The sequence below is a fragment of the Triticum urartu genome, chromosome 2A (assembly GCF_056163025.1).
Source record: "Triticum urartu cultivar PI428250 chromosome 2A, HENAU_Tu73, whole genome shotgun sequence".
NCBI lineage: Eukaryota > Viridiplantae > Streptophyta > Magnoliopsida > Poales > Poaceae > Triticum > Triticum urartu.
In genome coordinates this window covers 683,417,838-683,438,264 of record NC_141874.1, presented here as the reverse complement: position 1 = coordinate 683,438,264, position 20,427 = coordinate 683,417,838, and the positions used below count along the sequence as shown (strand labels likewise).

The following is a 20,427-nucleotide window of genomic DNA, read 5'->3' as shown; positions in this document are numbered from 1 at the left end:
AGCATTGCAAGATGCACACAGCCAAAAACAACTCAAACGACGTCGTAGCCAAACGACTTCGAAATAGAAGAAAAAATATGAACATCGAGGAGCCCTCCTAAAGTACATGTTGCGTCATCTTTGATTTCTTAACGTGGAACATTTCGGCAGTACCGCCTGCCCATGAGAGCAGTTACATCAGCCGAGATGGAGTCTAACTAAAATCTTCCCGATACCTCGTGCTTTTTGAGAATTCTGCATTCCAAAGAGCACTCAAGAACTAGTATATTTGAATCTTGTAACGATTGTTAATCTCATTGCAAGGAAAGCTCATTAATCAAACGTTTACAGTACAAAACACACTTGGTAAGAGCTATCTTGTAGCTACATCTCCAGCGGACAGCCAATTCCCATCTCTCCAGAGATCGCAGGAGTCGAACTAGGAGCTGATTGTGGGTACAATCCAGGTCCACGCTATGGAACCGGAGAAACGCGGCAAATTCTTGTCCAAAACTTGACTGCTCCACATCTACTCTCCAATTAGTGCTGTTCTGTAGGTTGCGTAAAAAATGGACCAGCCTCCCATCCAACTCAGCAGTCGTAGGCAATTGCTGCAAAGTTTCCACACATTTGCTACCCAACCGTTTCATAACCTCCAGCTCATTTTCGACAGAAAGCATTGATCCAGAGTAGATCTTGTGACTAAAGGACTTTTGACGGTTTGTAGGAGTTGCCCCTAGCCTTAATGCACATAATAATGCAAATGAAGGATGCCCGTTTGGGTGAATATATAGGGAGTCTTTCGGCCATGTGCCCATAGTACATAACTCCGAATCTAACTGAATGTAAGTTTTCTCATTGGGGTTCTCGTCCAAAAGAAAACCATAGTGTTCAAGAAGTTCCAAGTTTGTGTATGTCCCGTACCCCAGAAGTACCTGCATGTTTGTTGGCCAAGTTTAGGAAAGCAGAGAGCACACAAGATAATCCGTTCGGAAGGCCAGAATATTATAGCATACCTGCTCCCCTTTCCTATATCTTTTTCGGGCATACAAACAGTAGGCATTAGAATCTTCATATCCCCCATCTGTCATCCTTTCCGATGAACTATCCAACTTTATCTCTTCCAACATAACATTTCTCTCCTGGCATTTCATGGCTTCTTCCGTATCTTGCTCTTCAGACGAAGTATCATCATCAGGAGCAGCATAATTAAATAAATCACCTATTGGGCATAGGCAACCAGCATCATCCCATGCTACATGCAATGTCCGTGAAGATACCTTCAGGTGGACAAATGAAACCTCAGAGATCTCATCAATAAGTAAAATCTCATATCGGAAATAAGGCTAAGGAGCCGACAAAATCTTGAGTCAGCGCTGAATCGCTGATTCTACACAAGAACTTAAAAATGCTGAAAAGGGTTGCGTATAAAATAAAAAGAATGCTGACATAAATTGAGCTAAAAAATAAATTTCAAAATAATTATACCGTTGCAAAGGCCCAGAGCCACGTTTTAAACATCAAAAGTTTAGGTTTGAAATCCAATTCTCTCATTAGCGGTGCTGCTTCTTCCCACTCAGATCTAATGGCAGAAACAGCCTTTTGCGCAACCCAAATAGCATCATCAACCTGACAGCCAAAGCAGAAACCATTTAATGTTTTTGTGGGATGGAGCAAACGATAACCAAAAACAGTTCTGTTGACAAATCTGCCGAGCTATACTTGGAGAGCTTCAATTTCAAAATCGTTGAAGGTAGCCAAGATTGTGTAGTAGGTAGGCAGCTGAGACAAATAGAGGTACCAGCCAGAACTCTTCCCCTTTCCCACTTCAGCCAATAAGCATACGATCAATCTCTGTTGAAGCACAAATAGGAGAGCAGGGAAATCATTTCAAAGAATGTTCAGGTTCAGAAGAAGTGCAATACAAGAAAGAAAAATAATCAAGAATGAGTTTACACTTAGAAGGTGAACACTATGAAACTAGTATCCTAACTCGGTGAAGTTACTTGTGCAACATTTTTGCGGTAAACCGAGAATATATATTGATTTTGCCTACATCAAGCAAACTGCTACATATATGGGAGGATTTTCTATCTCCTGATAACTGTCGGATTTTGCAAAGTTGAACATATAAATGTGTCCAAACTGTACCAGAAGAAGCAAACTGAGTGGAAAAACAAACTCCTGCAGTAATCAAGTGCCGAATAATTAATTATCCATAGGAATTAGTTTGCCAACATATCCCTCTTGGTAAAATCTGTTCCACCAGATTGACTCAGAGGGGTAGATGGTTAAATCTGTTCCAACATAAATCCTATCGAAGCTTTTGCAAATGTTTCAGTGACATAACCACCATAAGCATTGTACTCCTAGCCCCCATTTATCCCCAAAACTTGGTAAATTCTAGAACAATTTCACATGAGCATGTTTTAGTACATAAAAACTGAACCGTTGCCTGAAGATACGGCATTACCTGGATGCTGGAGAGGCGAGGGCGATGGGCATCTACGCAGGAAGCAATCCTGGGGTCATCGGCCATGACGCGGTCGCTGGTGAGCAGGGCAGCGCGGGGCACGCGCAGCACCAGCTCGCCGCGCCGGAGGTCCCGAGCCGCCGCGAAGCCCCTCCTGAGGTGGCAATGAAGAAAATCCGTGAGCTATAATGAGGAGGACCCGAGAGATCCAAGAATCGCAAGCGGCTGGGGTGGGGGTTTGGGGTTCATTACCCGCCCGCGTCAGGGAAATCAGCGACGACGAGGGAGCGGCCGAGGCAGGAGGAGGAGGCGGGCGCGGACAGGGAGTCGGATACGCCCAGCTCTGCCGCCCACCGGAGGAGCGCCTCCATTTGCGGCGGCGGAGAGAGCTTGTTCGGTTTTTTTTTTCGGAAGCGTTCTCGGTTGGTGGCATGGGCTATACGCCTTATTGGGCTGGAAAATGGATGTTCTTTTCCTGGCCATGCTGCATGAACTTGTACTACCTGGGCCTAAATAAACGAGTACTTGGCTCAAGTATACCTGGCCATGGGCAGCCCGGCCCGGACTGCCTGACGGGCTGAGCCCGAGCGTGCCATCGAGAAAATCCTGCACTATAATAAATGACATGATAAATGTTGGATGACCTTGATTTGTTGCTTCAGGTTCCCATGAAAAATGACATGATAAATGTTGACGTAACAAAGCCTTACACGTCAGGAGATAAAAAGTGCTATGTTTCAGATGATTTCATTGAAAAGCTCCGGGTCTGGATAGATTTTCGACACATTTTTTCCTTTATAAACACAGGGGTCCTTATGGAGAGGAAGACACTCAAGTGGTACTGAGAATATTGAACAAAGAAAATGATATGGAGGCCATCAACAAAACATGTATTGTTCTGCCCCAAAGGTGAATAATCCTACACTATTGTCTCAATTTTGATCAATAACCCTCTGCAATGTGATTTATAAGATAGTGTCGAAGGTTATGGCTACTAGGCTCAAATTAGTGCTCTCGGATGTTATTTTGTTGGGACAATATGCTTTCGTGCTTGGTAGACTTATCATCAATAATATAATCTATCTTTTCGAGTGTTTGCGTTTTATGAAAATAAATAAGCCGAAGAAGAACACGAGTTCTGCTTTGAAGATAGATATGATGAAAGCGTATGATAATAAACAGTGCGATTATTTGCAGACTATCACGGAAAAGTTGAATACTCCCTCCGTTTTTATCTACTCCGCATATTAGAGTTGACTGAAGTCAAACTTCGTAAAGTTTGATCAAGCTTATAGAAAATAATATAAACATTTACTATAACAAATTTATACTATATGAAAGTACATTCAATAATAAATCTAATGATGTTGATTTGTTATCGTATATGTTAATATTTTCGTTTATAAAATTGGTCAAAGTTTACAAAACTTGACCTTGACCAAAGCTAATACGCGAACTAAATAAAAACGAAGGGAGTATTAACCCGGTGTGGATTTTGTCGGTGATGAAGTGTGTAAGAATTGTATATTCCTCAGTTATGTGCAATGGCGACTAATTTTGAGTATTTTAAACCGACTCGAGAAATCCGACAGAGATTCCAACTCGCCCTATTTATCTTTACTAGCTAATACCCCGCGCGTTACTGCGGGAATTCATAGAAATATATGTGATCAATATTTGTGTAGTGAAGAAGAGTGGTTCAACTAATATGACAGATGCAAGGCAAAATCTGGATACTGTACTAAGATATAGTTTACAATTTTTAATGAATAATTCATTGTTTAACTGTAAACACGATACCATCCAAGAGAGTTAGAACTGAATCCATTCTTTCTAAACTTAAAAGTTGAATTGTTATTACGATCGGTGCCTTCATGGAAATTAGTTGAAAATGTGTAATTCCGTTTCTCATACAATCATCAGTTAAAACTGGATAATATACTAATATACTGTTGTGGTTGTTTTATAGTATTCCTTTTTTGGACGCTGTTTCATAGTATTCTTGATATTTGCAATTCTACCATTATATGTATGTGAGCCAAACAATCTAAGAATTTCCCTAACATCGTTCCATGATTTTGGTGTCATTTTTTGGGGCCGAGCTAGAATGCCATCCACGGGTGAAGACTAATATTGTTCATTAATTAGGGTTGAAGCACTGATAAAAAAAGGAAAGTTGTGGAGAGAAATCATTATTAGAGGTGTTGTGAATACCCTATCCATTCACGCAGGGCAGAGAGTGTTCAAGTTCTGACAATTGTTGAGAATTTAGATTAGTCGTAGTCAATTATGCCAGCCAGATTGAAAGTGCTAGTGATCGACTAGAGGTGGGTGAATAGGCGATTTTTATGAAAGTCTTCAAAACATGGAAGTTTCGAAGACAATCGATAGAAATGAACCTATTAACATGCAGCGGAAGGTAGACTACACTAAGCAAGCCATAGTCAAGTATTCAATGAAGTGAAGGCACAAAGACTAATAGCAGCTAGGCAGTATGGATCAGGATGGAAGACAGTATGAAGCCAATCAGAACAAGAAGTCACACAGTGAAGACAAATAGATAATGCAAACAGGCACTGACTTCACAAGGACTGAGGGAGTCCTGGATTAGGGGGTATCCGGACAGCCGGATTATATCCTTTGGCCGGACTGTTGGACTATGAAGATACAAGATTGAAGACTTCGTCCTGTGTCCGGATGGGAACTCTCCTTGGCGTGGAAGGCAAGCTTGGCAATACGGATATGTAGATCTCCTTCCTTATAACCGACTCTGTGTAACCCTAGCCCCCTTCGGTGTCTATATAAACCGGAGGGTTTTAGTCCGTAGGACAACATACAATCATACCATAGGCTAGCTTCTAGGGTTTAGCCTCTCTGATCTCGTGGTAGATCAACTCTTGTACTACTCATATTATCAAGAATAATCAAGCAGGATGTAAGGTTTTACCTCCATCAAGAGGGCCCGAACCTGGGTAAAACATCGTGTCCCCTGCCTCCTGTTACCATCCGCCTTAGACGCACAGTTCGGAACCCCCTACCCGAGATCCGCCGGTTTTGACACCGACATTGGTGCTTTCATTGAGAGTTCCTCTATGTCGTCATCATTAGGCTTGATGGCTCCTTCGATCATCGATAGCGATGCAGTCCAGGGTGAGACTTTTCTCCCCGGACATATCTTTGTATTCGACGGCTCCGCACTGTGGGCCAACTCGCTTGGCCATCTGGAGCGGATTGAGAGCTACGCCCCTGGCTATCAGGTCAGATTTGGAAACTTGAACTACACAGCCGACATCCACGGAGACTTGATCTTCGACGGATTCGAGCCCTTGCCGAGTGCGCCACACGGTCACGATGAGCATGACTTAGCTCCACCATCGGACAGTGTTCGGGAGATCGCACCAGCGACCGCTCCGACCCTCAAATCGGAGCCAATTGCGCCATCCAGTGATGGGTGGATAGACCCCGCCGCAGAGGCTGCACTCTCATCGGCGATCGAGCTGAGTATCGACCTTACCCTTCACAAGAGCCGTGACGCCAAACTGCCGGATTCTTCCCCGCCCATGGACTCCGAACCGCCTGCGCCCGTGCCCATCGAATCCGGCTGGGCACCGATCATGGAGTTCAACTCCGCGGATATCTTTCAGCACTCGCCTTTCGGCGACATACCGAACTCATTAAGGTTTCTCTCTCTGTCAGGAGAGCCCTGGCCGAACTATGTCCGGCAGAATTGGGATGCGGATGACGAAGAAATTCGCCGCCCACCCACCACCCACTTAGTAGCCACTGTCGATGATTTGACTGCTATGCTCGATTTCGACTCCGAAGGCATCGACGGTATGGACGACGATGCAGGAGACAAACAGGAACCACTGCCCACAGGGCGCTGGACGCCCACTTCATCATATGATGTATACATGGTGGACACAGCCAAAGAAAACGACGACGAAGAACGTAAGGACGTAGCGAAGGGTTGTTCCCTCGAGAAGCAGTCAAAGCGGCGGCGTAAGCGCCGCTCCAAATCCCGCCTCGGCAGAAGCAGCGATCATATAAACCCAGCGATAGAGCAAGGCGAGCCAGCGGACGACAAACACGGCATTGAACCATCGTCCAACCACGGCAAAATGGAGAATCAAACCGAACAACCTGACTCCGTCGAAGATAACAGTCCGGATGACATCACACTGGACAGGCACCCGGAGCAACAGAATACCCATCAAAGGCTTGTTGCCAGTGCGAGGAGTCTGAAAAAGCAGAAGCAAAGGCTCAGGGCTGCACAAGACACACTCAGAATCAGATGGAGTGAAGTACTCAACACTGCAGCGAAGTACGGCGGTAATCGCCACACCAAGAGCTACCCGAAGCGAAAGTTGCTACCTGAATTCGATGAGGAGGCCTTAGATCCCCCGCAATCAAAAAACAAAATGGCCATCCAGTCGGATAGACGACCTCGTGGCCAACATAGAGCGGCAAACGACGCCGCACATAAGCCAGTACGCGATCCACATGAGGGCTCGCATCAAAAGGACGGCGCAACCAGATCCATCTATGGGCCACGCAAGCGCGCTCCAGCACGCAATGCAACACAACAAACATCCCAACACCACGGTACACCCAAATACAGGGGTGCCGTACACCCCCTATGTTTCACCGATGAGGTGTTGGACCATGAATTTCCAGAGGGATTCAAACCCGTAAACATAGAGGCGTACAACGGAACGACAGACCCTGGGGTCTGGGTTGAGGACTACATGTTGGAAATATGCCTTAGAGGCAATAATAAATTGGTTATTATTATATTTCCTTGTTCATGATAATCGTTTATTATCCATGCTAGAATTGTATTGATAGGAAACTCAGATACATGTGTGGATACATAGACAACACCATGTACCTAGTAAGCCTCTAATTGACTAGCTCGTTGATCAATAGATGGTTACGGTTTCCTGACCATGGACATTGGATGTCGTTGATAACGGGATCACATCATTAGGAGAATGATGTGATGGACAAGACCCAATCCTAAGCCTAGCACAAGATCATGTAGTTCGTATGCTAAAGCTTTTCTAATGTCAAGTATCATTTCCTTAGACCGTGAGATTGTGCAACTCCCGGATACCGTAGGAATGCTTTGGGTGTGCCAAACGTCATAACGTAACTGGGTGGCTATAAAGGTACATTACAGGTATCTCCGAAAGTGTCTGTTGGGTTGGCACGAATTGAGACTGGGATTTGTCACTCCGTGTAAACGGAGAGGTATCTCTGGGCCACTCGGTAGGACATCATCATAATGTGCACAATGTGATCAAGGAGTTGATCACAGGATGATGTGTTACGGAACGAGTAAAAGAGACTTGCCAGTAATGAGATTGAACAAGGTATCGGGATACCGACGATCAAATCTCGGGCAAGTATCGTACCGCTAGACAAAGGGAATTGTATACGGGATTGATTAAGTCCTCGACATCGTGGTTCATCCGATGAGATCATTGTGGAACATGTGGGAGACAACATGGGTATCCAGATCCCGCTGTTGGTTATTGACCGGAGAGTCATCTCGGTCATGTCTGCATGTCTCCCGAACCCGTAGGGTCTACACACTTAAGGTTCGATGACGCTAGGGTTATAGGGAATAGATATACGTGGTTACCGAATGTTGTTCGGAGTCCCGGATGAGATCCCGGACGTCACGAGGAGTTCCGGAATGGTCCGAAGGTAAAGATTTATATATGGGAAGTCCTGTTTTGGTCGCCGGAAAAGTTTCGGGGTTTATCGGTAACGTACCGGGACCACCGGGAGGGTCCCGGGGGTCCACCAAGTGGGGCCACAAGCCCCAGAGGGCTGCATGGGCCAAGTGTGGGAGGGTAACAGCCACAGGTGGGCTGGTGCGCCCCCCACAAGGGCCCAAGGCGCAAGGGAGAGGGGAAGGGGGCAAACCCTAGGGCAGATGGGCCCTAAGGCCCACCCTGGTGCGCCTCCCCCTCTCCCCTCCCCTTGGCCGCCCCTAGATGGGATCTAGGGGGCTGCCGCCACCCCTAGTGAGGGAACCCTAGGTGGGGGCGCAGCCCCTCCCCTTCCCCTATATATACTTGAGGTTTGGGCTGCCCAACACACACGTGTTCCTCTCCTTCTTGGCGCAGCCCTACCCCTCTCCCTCCTCGTCTCTTGCGGTGCTTGGCGAAGCCCTGCTGATGTACCACGCTCCTCCACCACCACCACGTCGTCGTGCTGTTGCTAGATGGAGTCTTCCCCAACCTCTCCTTCTCCCCTTGCTGGATCAAGGCGTAGGAGACGTCACCGGGCTGTACGTGTGTTGAACACGGAGGTGCCGTCCGTTCGGCACTAGGATCATCGGTGATTTGAATCACGACGAGTACGACTCCATCAACCCCGTTCGCTTGAACGCTTCCGCGTAGCGATCTACAAGGGTATGTATGCACTCTCCTTCCCCTCGTTGCTAGTTTCTCCATAGATAGATCTTGGTGACACATAGGAAAATTTTGAATTTCTGCTACGTTCCCCAACAGTGGCATCATGAGCTAGGTCTATGCGTAGTTTCTATGCATGAGTAGAACACAAAGTAGTTGTGGGCGTTGATTTTGTTCAATATGCTTACCGTTACTAGTCCAATCTTGATTCGGCGGCATTGTGGGATGAAGCGGCCCGGACCAACCTTACACGTATGCTTACGTGAGACCGGTTCCACCGACTGACATGCACTAGTTGCATAAGGTGGCTGGCGGGTGTCTGTCTCTCCCACTTTAGTCGGATCGGGTTCGATGAAAAGGGTCCTTATGAAGGGTAAATAGCAATTGGCATATCACGTTGTGGTTTTTGCATAGGTAAGAAACGTTCTTGCTAGAAACCCATAGCAGCCACGTAAAACATGCAAACAACAATTAGAGGACGTCTAACTTGTTTTTGCAGGGTATGCTATGTGATGTGATATGGCCAAAGGATGTGATGAATGATATATGTGATGTATGAGATGATCATGTTCTTGTAATAGGAATCACGACTTGCATGTCGATGAGTATGACAACCGGCAGGAGCCATAGGAGTTGTCTTAATTTATTTATGACCTGCGTGTCAACATAAACGTCATGTAATTACTTTACTTTATTGCTAACCATTAGCTGTAGTAGTAGAAGTAATAGTTGGCGAGACAACTTCATGAAGACACGATGATGGAGATCATGATGATGGAGATCATGGTGTCATGCCGGTGACGATGATGATCATGGAGCCCCGAAGATGGAGATCAAAAGGAGCAATATGATATTGGCCATATCATGTCACTATTTGATTGCATGTGATGTTTATCATGTTTATACATCTTATTTGCTTAGAACGACGGTAGTAAATAAGATGATCCCTCATTAAAATTTTAAGAAAGTGTTCCCCCTAACTGTGCACCGTTGCGAAAGTTCGTTGTTTCGAAGCACCACGTGATGATCGGGTGTGATAGATTCCAACGTTCACATACAACGGGTGTAAGACAGATTTACACATGCAAACACTTAGGTTGACTTGACGAGCCTAGCATGTACATATATGGCCTCGGAACACAGAAGACCGAAAGGTCGAACATGAGTCGTATAGAAGATACGATCAACATGAAGATGTTCACCGATGTTGACTAGTCCGTCTCACGTGATGATCGGACACGACCTAGTTGACTCGGATCATGTAATCACTTAGATGACTAGAGGGATGTCTATCTGAGTGGGAGTTCATAAGATGAACTTAATTATCCTGAACATAGTCAAAAGGTCTTCGCAAATTATGTCGTAGCTCGTGCTTCAGTTCTACTGTTTAGATATGTTCCTAGAGAAAATTTAGTTGAAAGATGATAGTAGCAATTATGCGTACTAGGTCCGTAAACTGAGGATTGTCCTCATTGCTTCATAGAAGGCTTATGTCCTTAATACACCGCTCAGTGTGCTGAACCTCGAACGTCGTCTGTGGATGTTGCGAACATCTGACATACACATTTTGATAACTACGTGATAGTTCAGTTAAACGGTTTAGAGTTGAGGCACCGAAGACGTTTTGAAACGTTGCGAAACATATGAGATGTTTCGAGGGCTGAAATTGGGATTTCAGGCTCGTGCCCACGTCAAGAGGTATAAGACCTCCGACGATTTTCTTAGCCTGCAAACTAAGGGAGAAAAGCTCAATTGTTGAGCTTGTGCTCAGATTGTCTGAGTACAACAATCGCTTGAATCAAGTGGGAGTTGATCTTCCAGATGAAATAGTGATAGTTCTCCGAAGTCATTACCACCAAGCTGCTAGAGCTTCGTGATGAACTATAACATATCAGGGATAGATATGATCCTTGAGCTATTCATGACACCGCGAAAGTAGAAATCAAAAGGGAGCATCAATCGTTGATGGTTAGTAAAACCACTAGTTTCAAGAAGGGCAAGGGCAAGAAAGGGATGCTTCATGGAACAACAAATCAGTTGCTATTCTAGTGAAGAAACCCAAAGTTGAACCCAAGCCCGAGACTAAGTGCTTCTGTAATAAGGGGAACAGTCACTAAAGCAGAACCACACTAGATACTTGGTAGATGAGAAGGCTGGCAAGGTCGACAGAAGTATATTGGATATGCATTATAATGTGTACTTTACTAGTACTCCTAGTAGCACCAGGGTATTAGATACCGGTTCGGTTGCTAAGTGTTAGTAACTCGAAACAAAAGGCTACGGAATAAACGGAGAATAGCTAAAAGGTGAGATGACGATATGTGTTGGAAGTATTTCCAAGGTTGATCAAATATCGTACGCTCCCTCTACCATCGAGATTGGCATTAAAACCTAAATAATTATTATTTGGTGTTTGCGTTGAGCATAGACATGATTGGATTATGTCTATCGCGATACGGTTATTCATTTAAGGAGAATAATGGCTACTCTGTTTATTTGAATAATACCATCCCGATCGTAGTGATACACATGTTCATGCCAAAAGATATAAGATAGTAATGATAGTACCACCTACTTGTGGCACTGCCACGTAAAGTCATATCAGTATAAAACGCATGAAGAAGCTCCATGTTGATGGATCTTTGGGCTCACTCGTTTTTGAAAAGTTTGAGACATGCAAACCATGTCTGTTGGTGTATATGCATGAAGAAACTCCATGCAAATGGACCGTTTGGACTCACTTGATTTTGAATCACTTGAGACATGCAAATCATACCACATGGGAAAGATGACTGAAATCCTCGTTTTCAGTAAAATGGAACTAGAGAGCAACTTGTTGGAAGTAATACATTTTGATGTGTGCAGTCCAATGAGTGCTGAGGCGTGTAGTGGATATCGTTATGTTCTTACTTCACAGATGATTTGAGTAGATACTGAGTATATTTACTTGATGAAACATAAGTCTGAATTATTGAAAGGTTCAAGTAATTTCAGAGTGAAGTTGAACATCGTCGTGACAAGAGGATAAAATATCTATGATATGATCATAGAGATGAATATCTGAATTACGAGTTTGGCACAAAATTAAGACATTGTGGAAATTGTTTCACAACTAATACAGCCTGGAACACCATAGTGTGATGGTGTGTCCGAACATCATAACTGCACCCTATTGGATATGATGCATACCATGATGTCTCTTATCGAATTACCACGACAGTTTATGGGTTAGGCATTAGAGACAACCACATTCACTTTAAATAGGGCACCACGTAATTCCGATGAGATGACATCGTATGAACTATGGTTTAGAGAAACCTAAGCTGTCATTTCTTAAAAGTTTGGGGCTGCAACACTTATGTGAAAAAGTTTCAGGCTGATAAGCTAGAACCCAAAGCGGATAAATGCATCTTCATAGGACACCCAAAAACAGTTGGGTATACCTCCTGTCTCAGATTCGAAAGCAATAAGGGATTGTTTCTAGAATCGGGTCCTTTCTCGAGGAAAAGTTTCTCTCGAAAGAATTGAGTGGGAGGATGGTGGAAACTTGATGAGGTTATTGAACCATCTCTTCAACTAGTGTGTGGCAGGGCACAGGGAGTTATTCCTGTGACACCTACACCAATTGAAGTAGAAGCTTATGATAGTGATCATGAAACTTCAGATCAAGTCACTACCAAACCTTGTGGGATGACAAGGATGCGTACTACTTCAGAGTGGTACGTAATCCTGTCTTGGAAGTCATGTTGCTAGACAACAATGAACCTACAAGCTATGGAGAAGCGATGGTGGGCCTGGATTCCAAAATGGCTCGAGGCCATATAATCTGAGAGAGGATCCATATATGAAAACAAAGTGTAGACTTTGGAAGAACTACTTGATGGTCGTAAGGCTATTAGGTGCATATGGATTTTAAAAGGAAGACGGACAATGATGGTAAGTATCACCATTAAGAAAGCTTGACTTGTCGTTAAGATGTTTCCCGACAAGTTCAAGGAGTTGACTACGATGAGACTTTCTCACTCGTAGCGATGCTAAGAGTCTGTTGGAATTATATTAGCGATTACTGCATTATTTATGAAATCTTGTAGATAGGATGTCAAAACATTGTTTCCTCGACTATTTTCTTGAGGAAAGGTTGTATGTGATACAACCGGAAGGTTTTGTCAATCCTGAAAGATGCTAATAAGTATGCAAAGCTCCAGCAATCCTTCTAAGGACTGGAGTAAGCATCTCGGAGTTGGAATGTATGCTTTGATGAGATGATCAAAGATTTTGGGTTTATACAAAGTTTATGAGAAACTTGTATTTCCAAAGAAGTGAGTGGGAGCACTATAGAATTTCCGATGAGTATATGTTGTTAACATATTGTTGATCGGAAATGATGTAGAATTTCTGGAAAGCATGCAGAGTTATTTGAAAAGTGTTTTTCAATGGAAAACCTGGATTAGGCTACTTGAGTATTGAGCATTAAGATCTATAAGGATAGATCAAAACGCTTAATGGTACTTTTAAATGAGCACATACCATGACATGATTTTGAAGGAGTTCAAAATGGATCAGCAAAGAAGGAGTTCTTGGCTGTGTTATAAGGTGTGAACATTGAGTAAGACTCGAAACCTGACCGCGGCAGAATAGAGAGAAAGGACGAAGGTCGTCCCCTATGCTTTAGACGTAGGCTCTACAGTATGCTATGCTGTGTACCGCACCTGAAGAGTGCTTTGCCATGAGTCAGTCAAGGGGTACAAGAGTGATCCAAGAATGGATCACAGGACAGCGGTCAAAGTTATCCTTAGTAACTAGTGGACTAAGGAATTTTCTCGATTATGGAGGTGGTAAAAGAGTTCGTCGTAAAGGGTTACACCGATGCAAACTTTGACACTAATCCAGATTATTCTGAGTAGTAAACTGGATTCGTATAGTAGAACAGTTATTTGGAATAGCTCCAAATAGAACGTGGCAGCTACATCTAGGAGATGACATAGAGATTTGTAAAGCACACACGGATCTGAAAGATTCAGACCCGTTGACTATAACATCTCTCACAAGCATAACATGATCAAACCCAGAACTCATTGAGTGTTAATAACATGGTAATGTGAACTAGATTATTGAGTCTAGTAAACTCTTTGGGTGTTAGTCACATGGGGATGTGACCTTGAGTGTTAATCACATATCGATGTGAACTGGATTATTGACTCTAGTGCAAGTGGGAGACTGTTGGAAATATGCCCTAGAGGCAATAATAAATTGGTTATTATTATATTTCCTTGTTCATGATAATCGTTTATTATCCATGCTAGAATTGTATTGATAGGAAACTCAGATACATGTGTGGATACATAGACAACACCATGTCCCTAGTAAGCCTCTAGTTGACTAGCTCGTTGATCAATAGATGGTTACGGTTTCCTGACCATGGACATTGGATGTCGTTGATAACGGGATCACATCATTAGGATAATGATGTGATGGACAAGACCCAATCCTAAGCCTAGCACAAGATCATGTAGTTCGTATGCTAAAGCTTTTCTAATGTCAAGTATCATTTCCTTAGACCGTGAGATTGTGCAACTCCTGGATACCGTAGGAATGCTTTGGGTGTGCCAAACGTCACAACGTAACTGGGTGGCTATAAAGGTACATTACAGGTATCTCCGAAAGTGTCTGTTGGGTTGGCACGAATCGAGACTGGGATTTGTCACTCCGTGTAAACGGAGAGGTATCTCTGGGCCACTCGGTAGGACATCATCATAATGTGCACAATGTGATCAAGGAGTTGATCACGGGATGATGTGTTATGGAACGAGTAAAAGAGACTTGCCAGTAATGAGATTGAACAAGGTATCGGGATACCGACGATCGAATCTTGGGCAAGTATCGTACCGCTAGACAAAGGGAATTGTATACGGGATGGATTAAGTCCTCGACATCATGGTTCATCCGATGAGATCATCGTGGAACATGTGGGAGCCAACATGGGTATCCAGATCCCGCTGTTGGTTATTGACCGGAGAGTCATCTCGGTCATGTCTGCATGTCTCCCGAACCCGTAGGGTCTACACACTTAAGGTTCGATGACGCTAGGGTTATAGGGAATAGATATACGTGGTTACCGAATGTTGTTCGGAGTCCCGGACGAGATCCCGGACGTCACAAGGAGTTCCGGAATGGTCCGGAGGTAAAGATTTATATATGGGAGGTCCTGTTTTGGTCGCCGAAAAAGTTTCGGGGTTTATCGGTAACGTACCGGGACCACTGGGAGGGTCCCGGGGGTCCACCAAGTGGGGCTACAAGCCCCAGAGGGCTGCATGGGCCAAGTGTGGGAGGGGACCAGCCCCAGGTGGGCTGGTGCGCCCCCCACAAGGGCCCAAGGCGCAAGGGAGAGGGGAAGGGGGCAAACCCTAGGGCAGATGGGCCCTAAGGCCCACCCTGGTGCGCCTCCCCCTCTCCCCTCCCCTTGGCCGCCCCTAGATGCGATCTAGGGGGCTGCCGCCACCCCTAGGGAGGGAACCCTAGGTGGGGGCGCAGCCCCTCCCCTTCCCCTATATATACTTGAGGTTTGGGCTGCCCAACACACACGTGTTCCTCACCTTCTTGGCGCAGCCCTACCCCTCTCCCTCCTCGTCTCCTGCGGTGCTTGGCGAAGCCCTGCTGATGTACCATGCTCCTCCACCACCACCATGCCGTCGTGCTGTTGCTGGATGGAGTCTTCCCCAACCTCTCCTTCTCCCCTTGCTGGATCAAGGCGTAGGAGACGTCACCGGGCTGTACATGTGTTGAACACGGAGGTGCCGTCTGTTCGGCACTAGGATCATCGGTGATTTGAATCACGACGAGTACGACTCCATCAACCCCGTTCACTTGAATGCTTCCGCGTAGCGATCTACAAGGGTATGTAGATGCACTCTCCTTCCCCTCGTTGCTGGTTTCTCCATAGATAGATCTTGGTGAGACGTAGGAAAATTTTGAATTTCTGCTACGTTCCCCAACACTACATCCTCCATATCCATATGGCTCGAGGAGACGATCTCCACGCCATCAAGTACTTACCCCTCAAGCTCAAAGGGCCTGCTCGGCACTGGCTTAAAAGCCTCTCCGAAAACTCCATTGGAAGCTGGGAAGAGCTCGAAGACGCTTTTCGGGCAAATTTTCAAGGGACCTATGTCCGACCACCGGATGCAGACGATTTGAGTCATATAACTCAACAGCCCGGAGAGTCAGCCCGAACGCTTTGGAATAGGTTTCTCACTAAAAAGAACCAAATAGTCGATTGCCCGAACGCCGAAGCCTTAGCAGCTTTTAAGCATAGCGTTCGAGACGAATGGCTTGCGAGACACCTCGGCCAAGAAAAGCTGAGAACAATGGCAGCATTAACAAGCCTCATGAACCGCTTTTGCGCGGGCGAGGACAGCTAGTTAGCCCGATGCAGCACCAGCGACCCAAGTGCATCCAAAGTCAGGGACGGAAATGGGAAACCACGCCGCAGCAAAAACAAGCGCCGGAATAAAGAAGACAGCCCGAAGAGCACGGCGGTAAATGCCGGATTTAGAAGCTCTCGGCCAGGTCAACAAAAGCTGCCCTCCAAAGGCAACAGAGACGAACTGTCCAGCCTAAACAAGATTCTGGATAAAATATGTCAGATCCACAGCACCCCCGATAAACCTGCAAATCATACCCATAGAGAATGTTGGGTCTTCAAGCAGTCCGGCAAGCTCAACACCAAACATAAGGGGCAGGATACACCAAGCGAAGACGAGGACGAGCCTCGCAAGCAAAGCACTGGGGAACAGAAGAAATTCCGACCAGAAGTCAAAACAGTAAACGTGTTACACGTGACAAAGGGGAGAAACAAAGTGGCACTCCTAGAGACACATGCCCTAGGGCCTATCACCGCGGAGTTCTGCCACTGGTCGTCCCAACCGATCACCTTTGACCATCGGGATTACTCGGCAAGTATCCGGCATGCAGGATGGGCTGGCTTGGTATTAGACCCAATAATTGACGGATACCACTTCACACGAGTCCTGATGGACGGCGACAACAGTTTAAACCTGATATATCAGGACACAGTCCGCAAAATGGGGATAGACCCAACAAAAATTAGCCGCAGCAATACTACCTTTAAAGGAGTAACGCCAGGCCCAGAGGCCCATTGCACGGGCTCCCTGCTACTAGAGGTTATATTCGGCTTTCCCGATAACTTTCGCAGCGAAAATTTAACGTTCCACATCGCTCCGTTCCAGAGTGGTTATCAAGCACTACTCGGACGCGAAGCTTTCACTCGCTTTAACGCAATACCGCATTACTCTTCTCTCATGCTTAAGATGCCCGGTCCACATGGCATCATTACAGTAAATGGAAATATTGAGCGCTCCTTGCGCGCGGAAGACCGTGCATGTAACATCCCAAATTTTCAATTTGGAATGTTATACATTAGATCATCATTGCATATCATATTTTATTTTTGCATTTTGGTTGATCCTAGAAAATTCTACGCAACTCAAGGACCCATGGAGAGAGTTGGGGATTTCGTTATTTTCATATTTGAGTTTTCTCAAATTTTGAGAATAGGATCATTTGATTTTATTTATTTTATCATCAATTATTTCTATTACAAAAATATGAGAGAGGGAATAAAATGACTTTCCCAAAATAGAGAAATATTGAGGATTTAATAATAAAATCAAACATGATTTTATTTCAGAGTTTTTCGGTGTTCTATTTGAATTTAGGAAAAATTTGCATTTTTCAAAATTGCATTTAGGCCCCAAATAAATGTTCACTTTGTCGGGCTTGATTTTAGAAGCCCGGGAAAATTTATTTTGGGAGTTTTGGAGTCCGTTTAGTATTTCTTTTTATTTTTTTGGAGCGGAAATAAATAAAAAAAAACGAACCGACCTAACGGGCCGTGTCCGACTAGAACTCTGGCCCGACTAGGGTTTATAAGCCGAGGCCCAGCCCCGGGGAACCCTAGCCGCCCCGGCCCCCAACCCTAGCCGCTGCCCGGTCCCGCCACCGCCGCCACCCGCCCGCGCCGTCGCCGCCGCTGCCCGCCGCCCGCGCCGCCGGCACCGCCGCCGCCACCCGCCCGCGCCGCGCCGCCGCCACCGCTGCCTGCCGCCGCGCCGCCCCGCGCCGCCGTCGCCGGAAGCCGCCGCCACCGAGGTTCACCGCCGCGCCTTGTTTTTTGTGCCTTCAGTTTTTTTTAAAAAAAGAAAAACCAATCGGTTTTCGTCGGTTTATTAGATTCGATTTTTTTTAAATAGATCGGTTTTTCCGGTTTATTTATTTTAGCGAGCGTTCGTCGTTTTTCTTTTTCTCGGATTAAATCCGCGATTTTTCTGATCGCGATTCCTGATCCGATTTTCGTTTTAGTTTAACTTTTTGCTCGTTTATCGGAATCAGGCGATTCAAGCGCCTAGATTTTCATCTCGAAACCCTCTATCCGTTTAACCAACTTAAACAAGATTTTGCTACTGTAAAATTTGCCCTAGATCCAGATTACTAGAACGAAGTTGTTTTCTTCCGCCGTTTGACTTTCGTTGTTTCATTCGATTTGATTCTTTTTGCCAACCGGAGTTCTTAAGTTGAACCTTCTGGTTAGATCTCTCATTTGAGTTTTACCTGTGCATTAGTTGAGTACTTATTGTATGCTTGTTTGTTTGTCTGTGATAGAGTATCCGGAGTGCGCCGCCTGTTACTTCGAATCGCTAGGTTTCCCGGATCATCAGCAAGGAAAGTAACACTTTGATCATACCTTTTCTACTACCCAGTTTTATTGCATTAGATCAATCCTCACACATTGCATGATTAGGATCTAATTAAATTGTGGGATGGGAAGTATATGAGGTAATACCTATTACCTGTTTATTATCAAACCTTTGGGAGTTACTTCTACGTTTGCTTATTATGCCATGCTATGCTAGTAGACGTGGATTGGGTGAGTGATATCCATGACAGATGTGAGATTGATAATTAATGGTTTATCTAAGGTGGCAACTTAAACACACATCTGGGTGGATTGAGGCACCTGGGTATTCCAGGACTTGCCTGTTTTCTTTTGGACCGCCACCGAGGCTCAAAGGGATCATGAGACTATTCATACTAGAAACTTCCGTGTGCAGCCACAAGCTATTATGGGCTCTAGCATAGTTGACTAAGTTGTGCGAACTCTTACAGTGGTAGACTAGCAGATGTAGGGGATGTAGGTGGTACGGTCTACTCGATCGTAAGGTGCTAGCTCTTCTGAAAGACTATGTCTCGGTCATCCGTCTTCTCAAACACCATGTAGTGCGAGAAAACAAACGGAGGCGATCGAGTCTTGTGGGGAAAAGTGCGCAAACCTCTGCAGAGTGTAACAAACTAATCATGGTTTGCCGTGTCCCCGGTTATGGACATCTTGAGTATCTAGTACTTGGATTATCATGTGAATCTCAACATGTTACTCTAAATTAATTTTGTTGGGTTATGTTTAATGATGATGCTTAATTGGGATTGAGAATGCTGTCAACCATTCTTAATGTTTAACAACCACCTTGATAGTAATTAATATTTTATTCCTTTGAAGTAGGGAAAAATTGGCTTTACGCAAAACTGTAACCATAGAGCTTTCCACCAGCCAAATATGCATATAATATAGCTGTTTCATTCCATTACTCTTTATGTGTTACCTTGCCAGCATATTCCATGTGCTGACCCGTTTTCGGGTTGCAACGTTAATGTTGCAGACTTTTTAGACGACGATTAAGGAGTTTTTAGGTCGTGGTTCTATACTTAGTGATGCCATTGGAGTTGATGGACTCACTTATCTTCCAAGCCTTCCGCTGTTATCGTTATTAGATGGCCTTAAGCCATATTTATTGTAATAAGTTCTCTTTTGAGACATTCGATGTAATAAGTGTGTGATTGCTACTCTGCTATAAATCCTCTGAGTACTGTGTGGTGTCAGCATTACTGATCCAGGGATGACACCGGAGCACAGAGATCAGACTATTTGAGGTCTGGTCGCTACAGAGATGGTATCAGAGCACAGCTGACTGTAGGACACGACCACTAAGCTAAAGACCTAGATCACTACTCACTCTCTTCTCTTCTGACCTCTCATCTTTTCTATTCTTTAGGATGGCGGATGCAAGGAACAAGTTTACGCAACCGGATGAAGATGCACCCTTTGGACGCCACTTGAAGGAAGTCACTAGATACCTGAACATAGGAGTACCAAGCTTCACGGGAACCTACAACACCACTTTACCTAAAGAAGAGCGCTGGATGATTCAAGTTCAAGTTCCAGGAAGGACGTTCATGCCAGTCACTGAGCCCATAGAATTTTCTTTTGATGCACCAACTTGGAGTCTAGGAAAGAGGATGGCAGCTCACATCACCATGGGACGCATTGGAGAAGTCTACCGCAAGGATCTCAGGGATACTATCTACCAGATTTATGGGCGCCGAGATGAACACTGGGAGAGGATCAGCACCAGGAAGGATAGATCAATTGCATCTTTATTCCAGGAGCTAAACCAGCACATTCGCCGATAGGAGAACCAG

General features: G+C 45.0%; 1 protein-coding gene across 1 annotated transcript; it reads right to left on the bottom strand.

The window, feature by feature from the left end:
• Positions 1-239: 239 nt before the first annotated feature.
• Positions 240-2,883, bottom strand: SDG40 (SET domain group 40). The gene is made up of 6 exons (XM_048697372.2): positions 2,705-2,883; positions 2,453-2,606; positions 1,702-1,833; positions 1,468-1,608; positions 996-1,259; positions 240-914 (listed from the first exon to the last, which is right to left on the bottom strand). The coding sequence occupies exons 1-6, from the start codon at positions 2,821-2,823 to the stop codon at positions 294-296; spliced, it is 1,431 nt and encodes a 476-aa protein (XP_048553329.2). The 5' UTR covers positions 2,824-2,883; the 3' UTR covers positions 240-293.
• Positions 2,884-20,427: the final 17,544 nt, after the last annotated feature.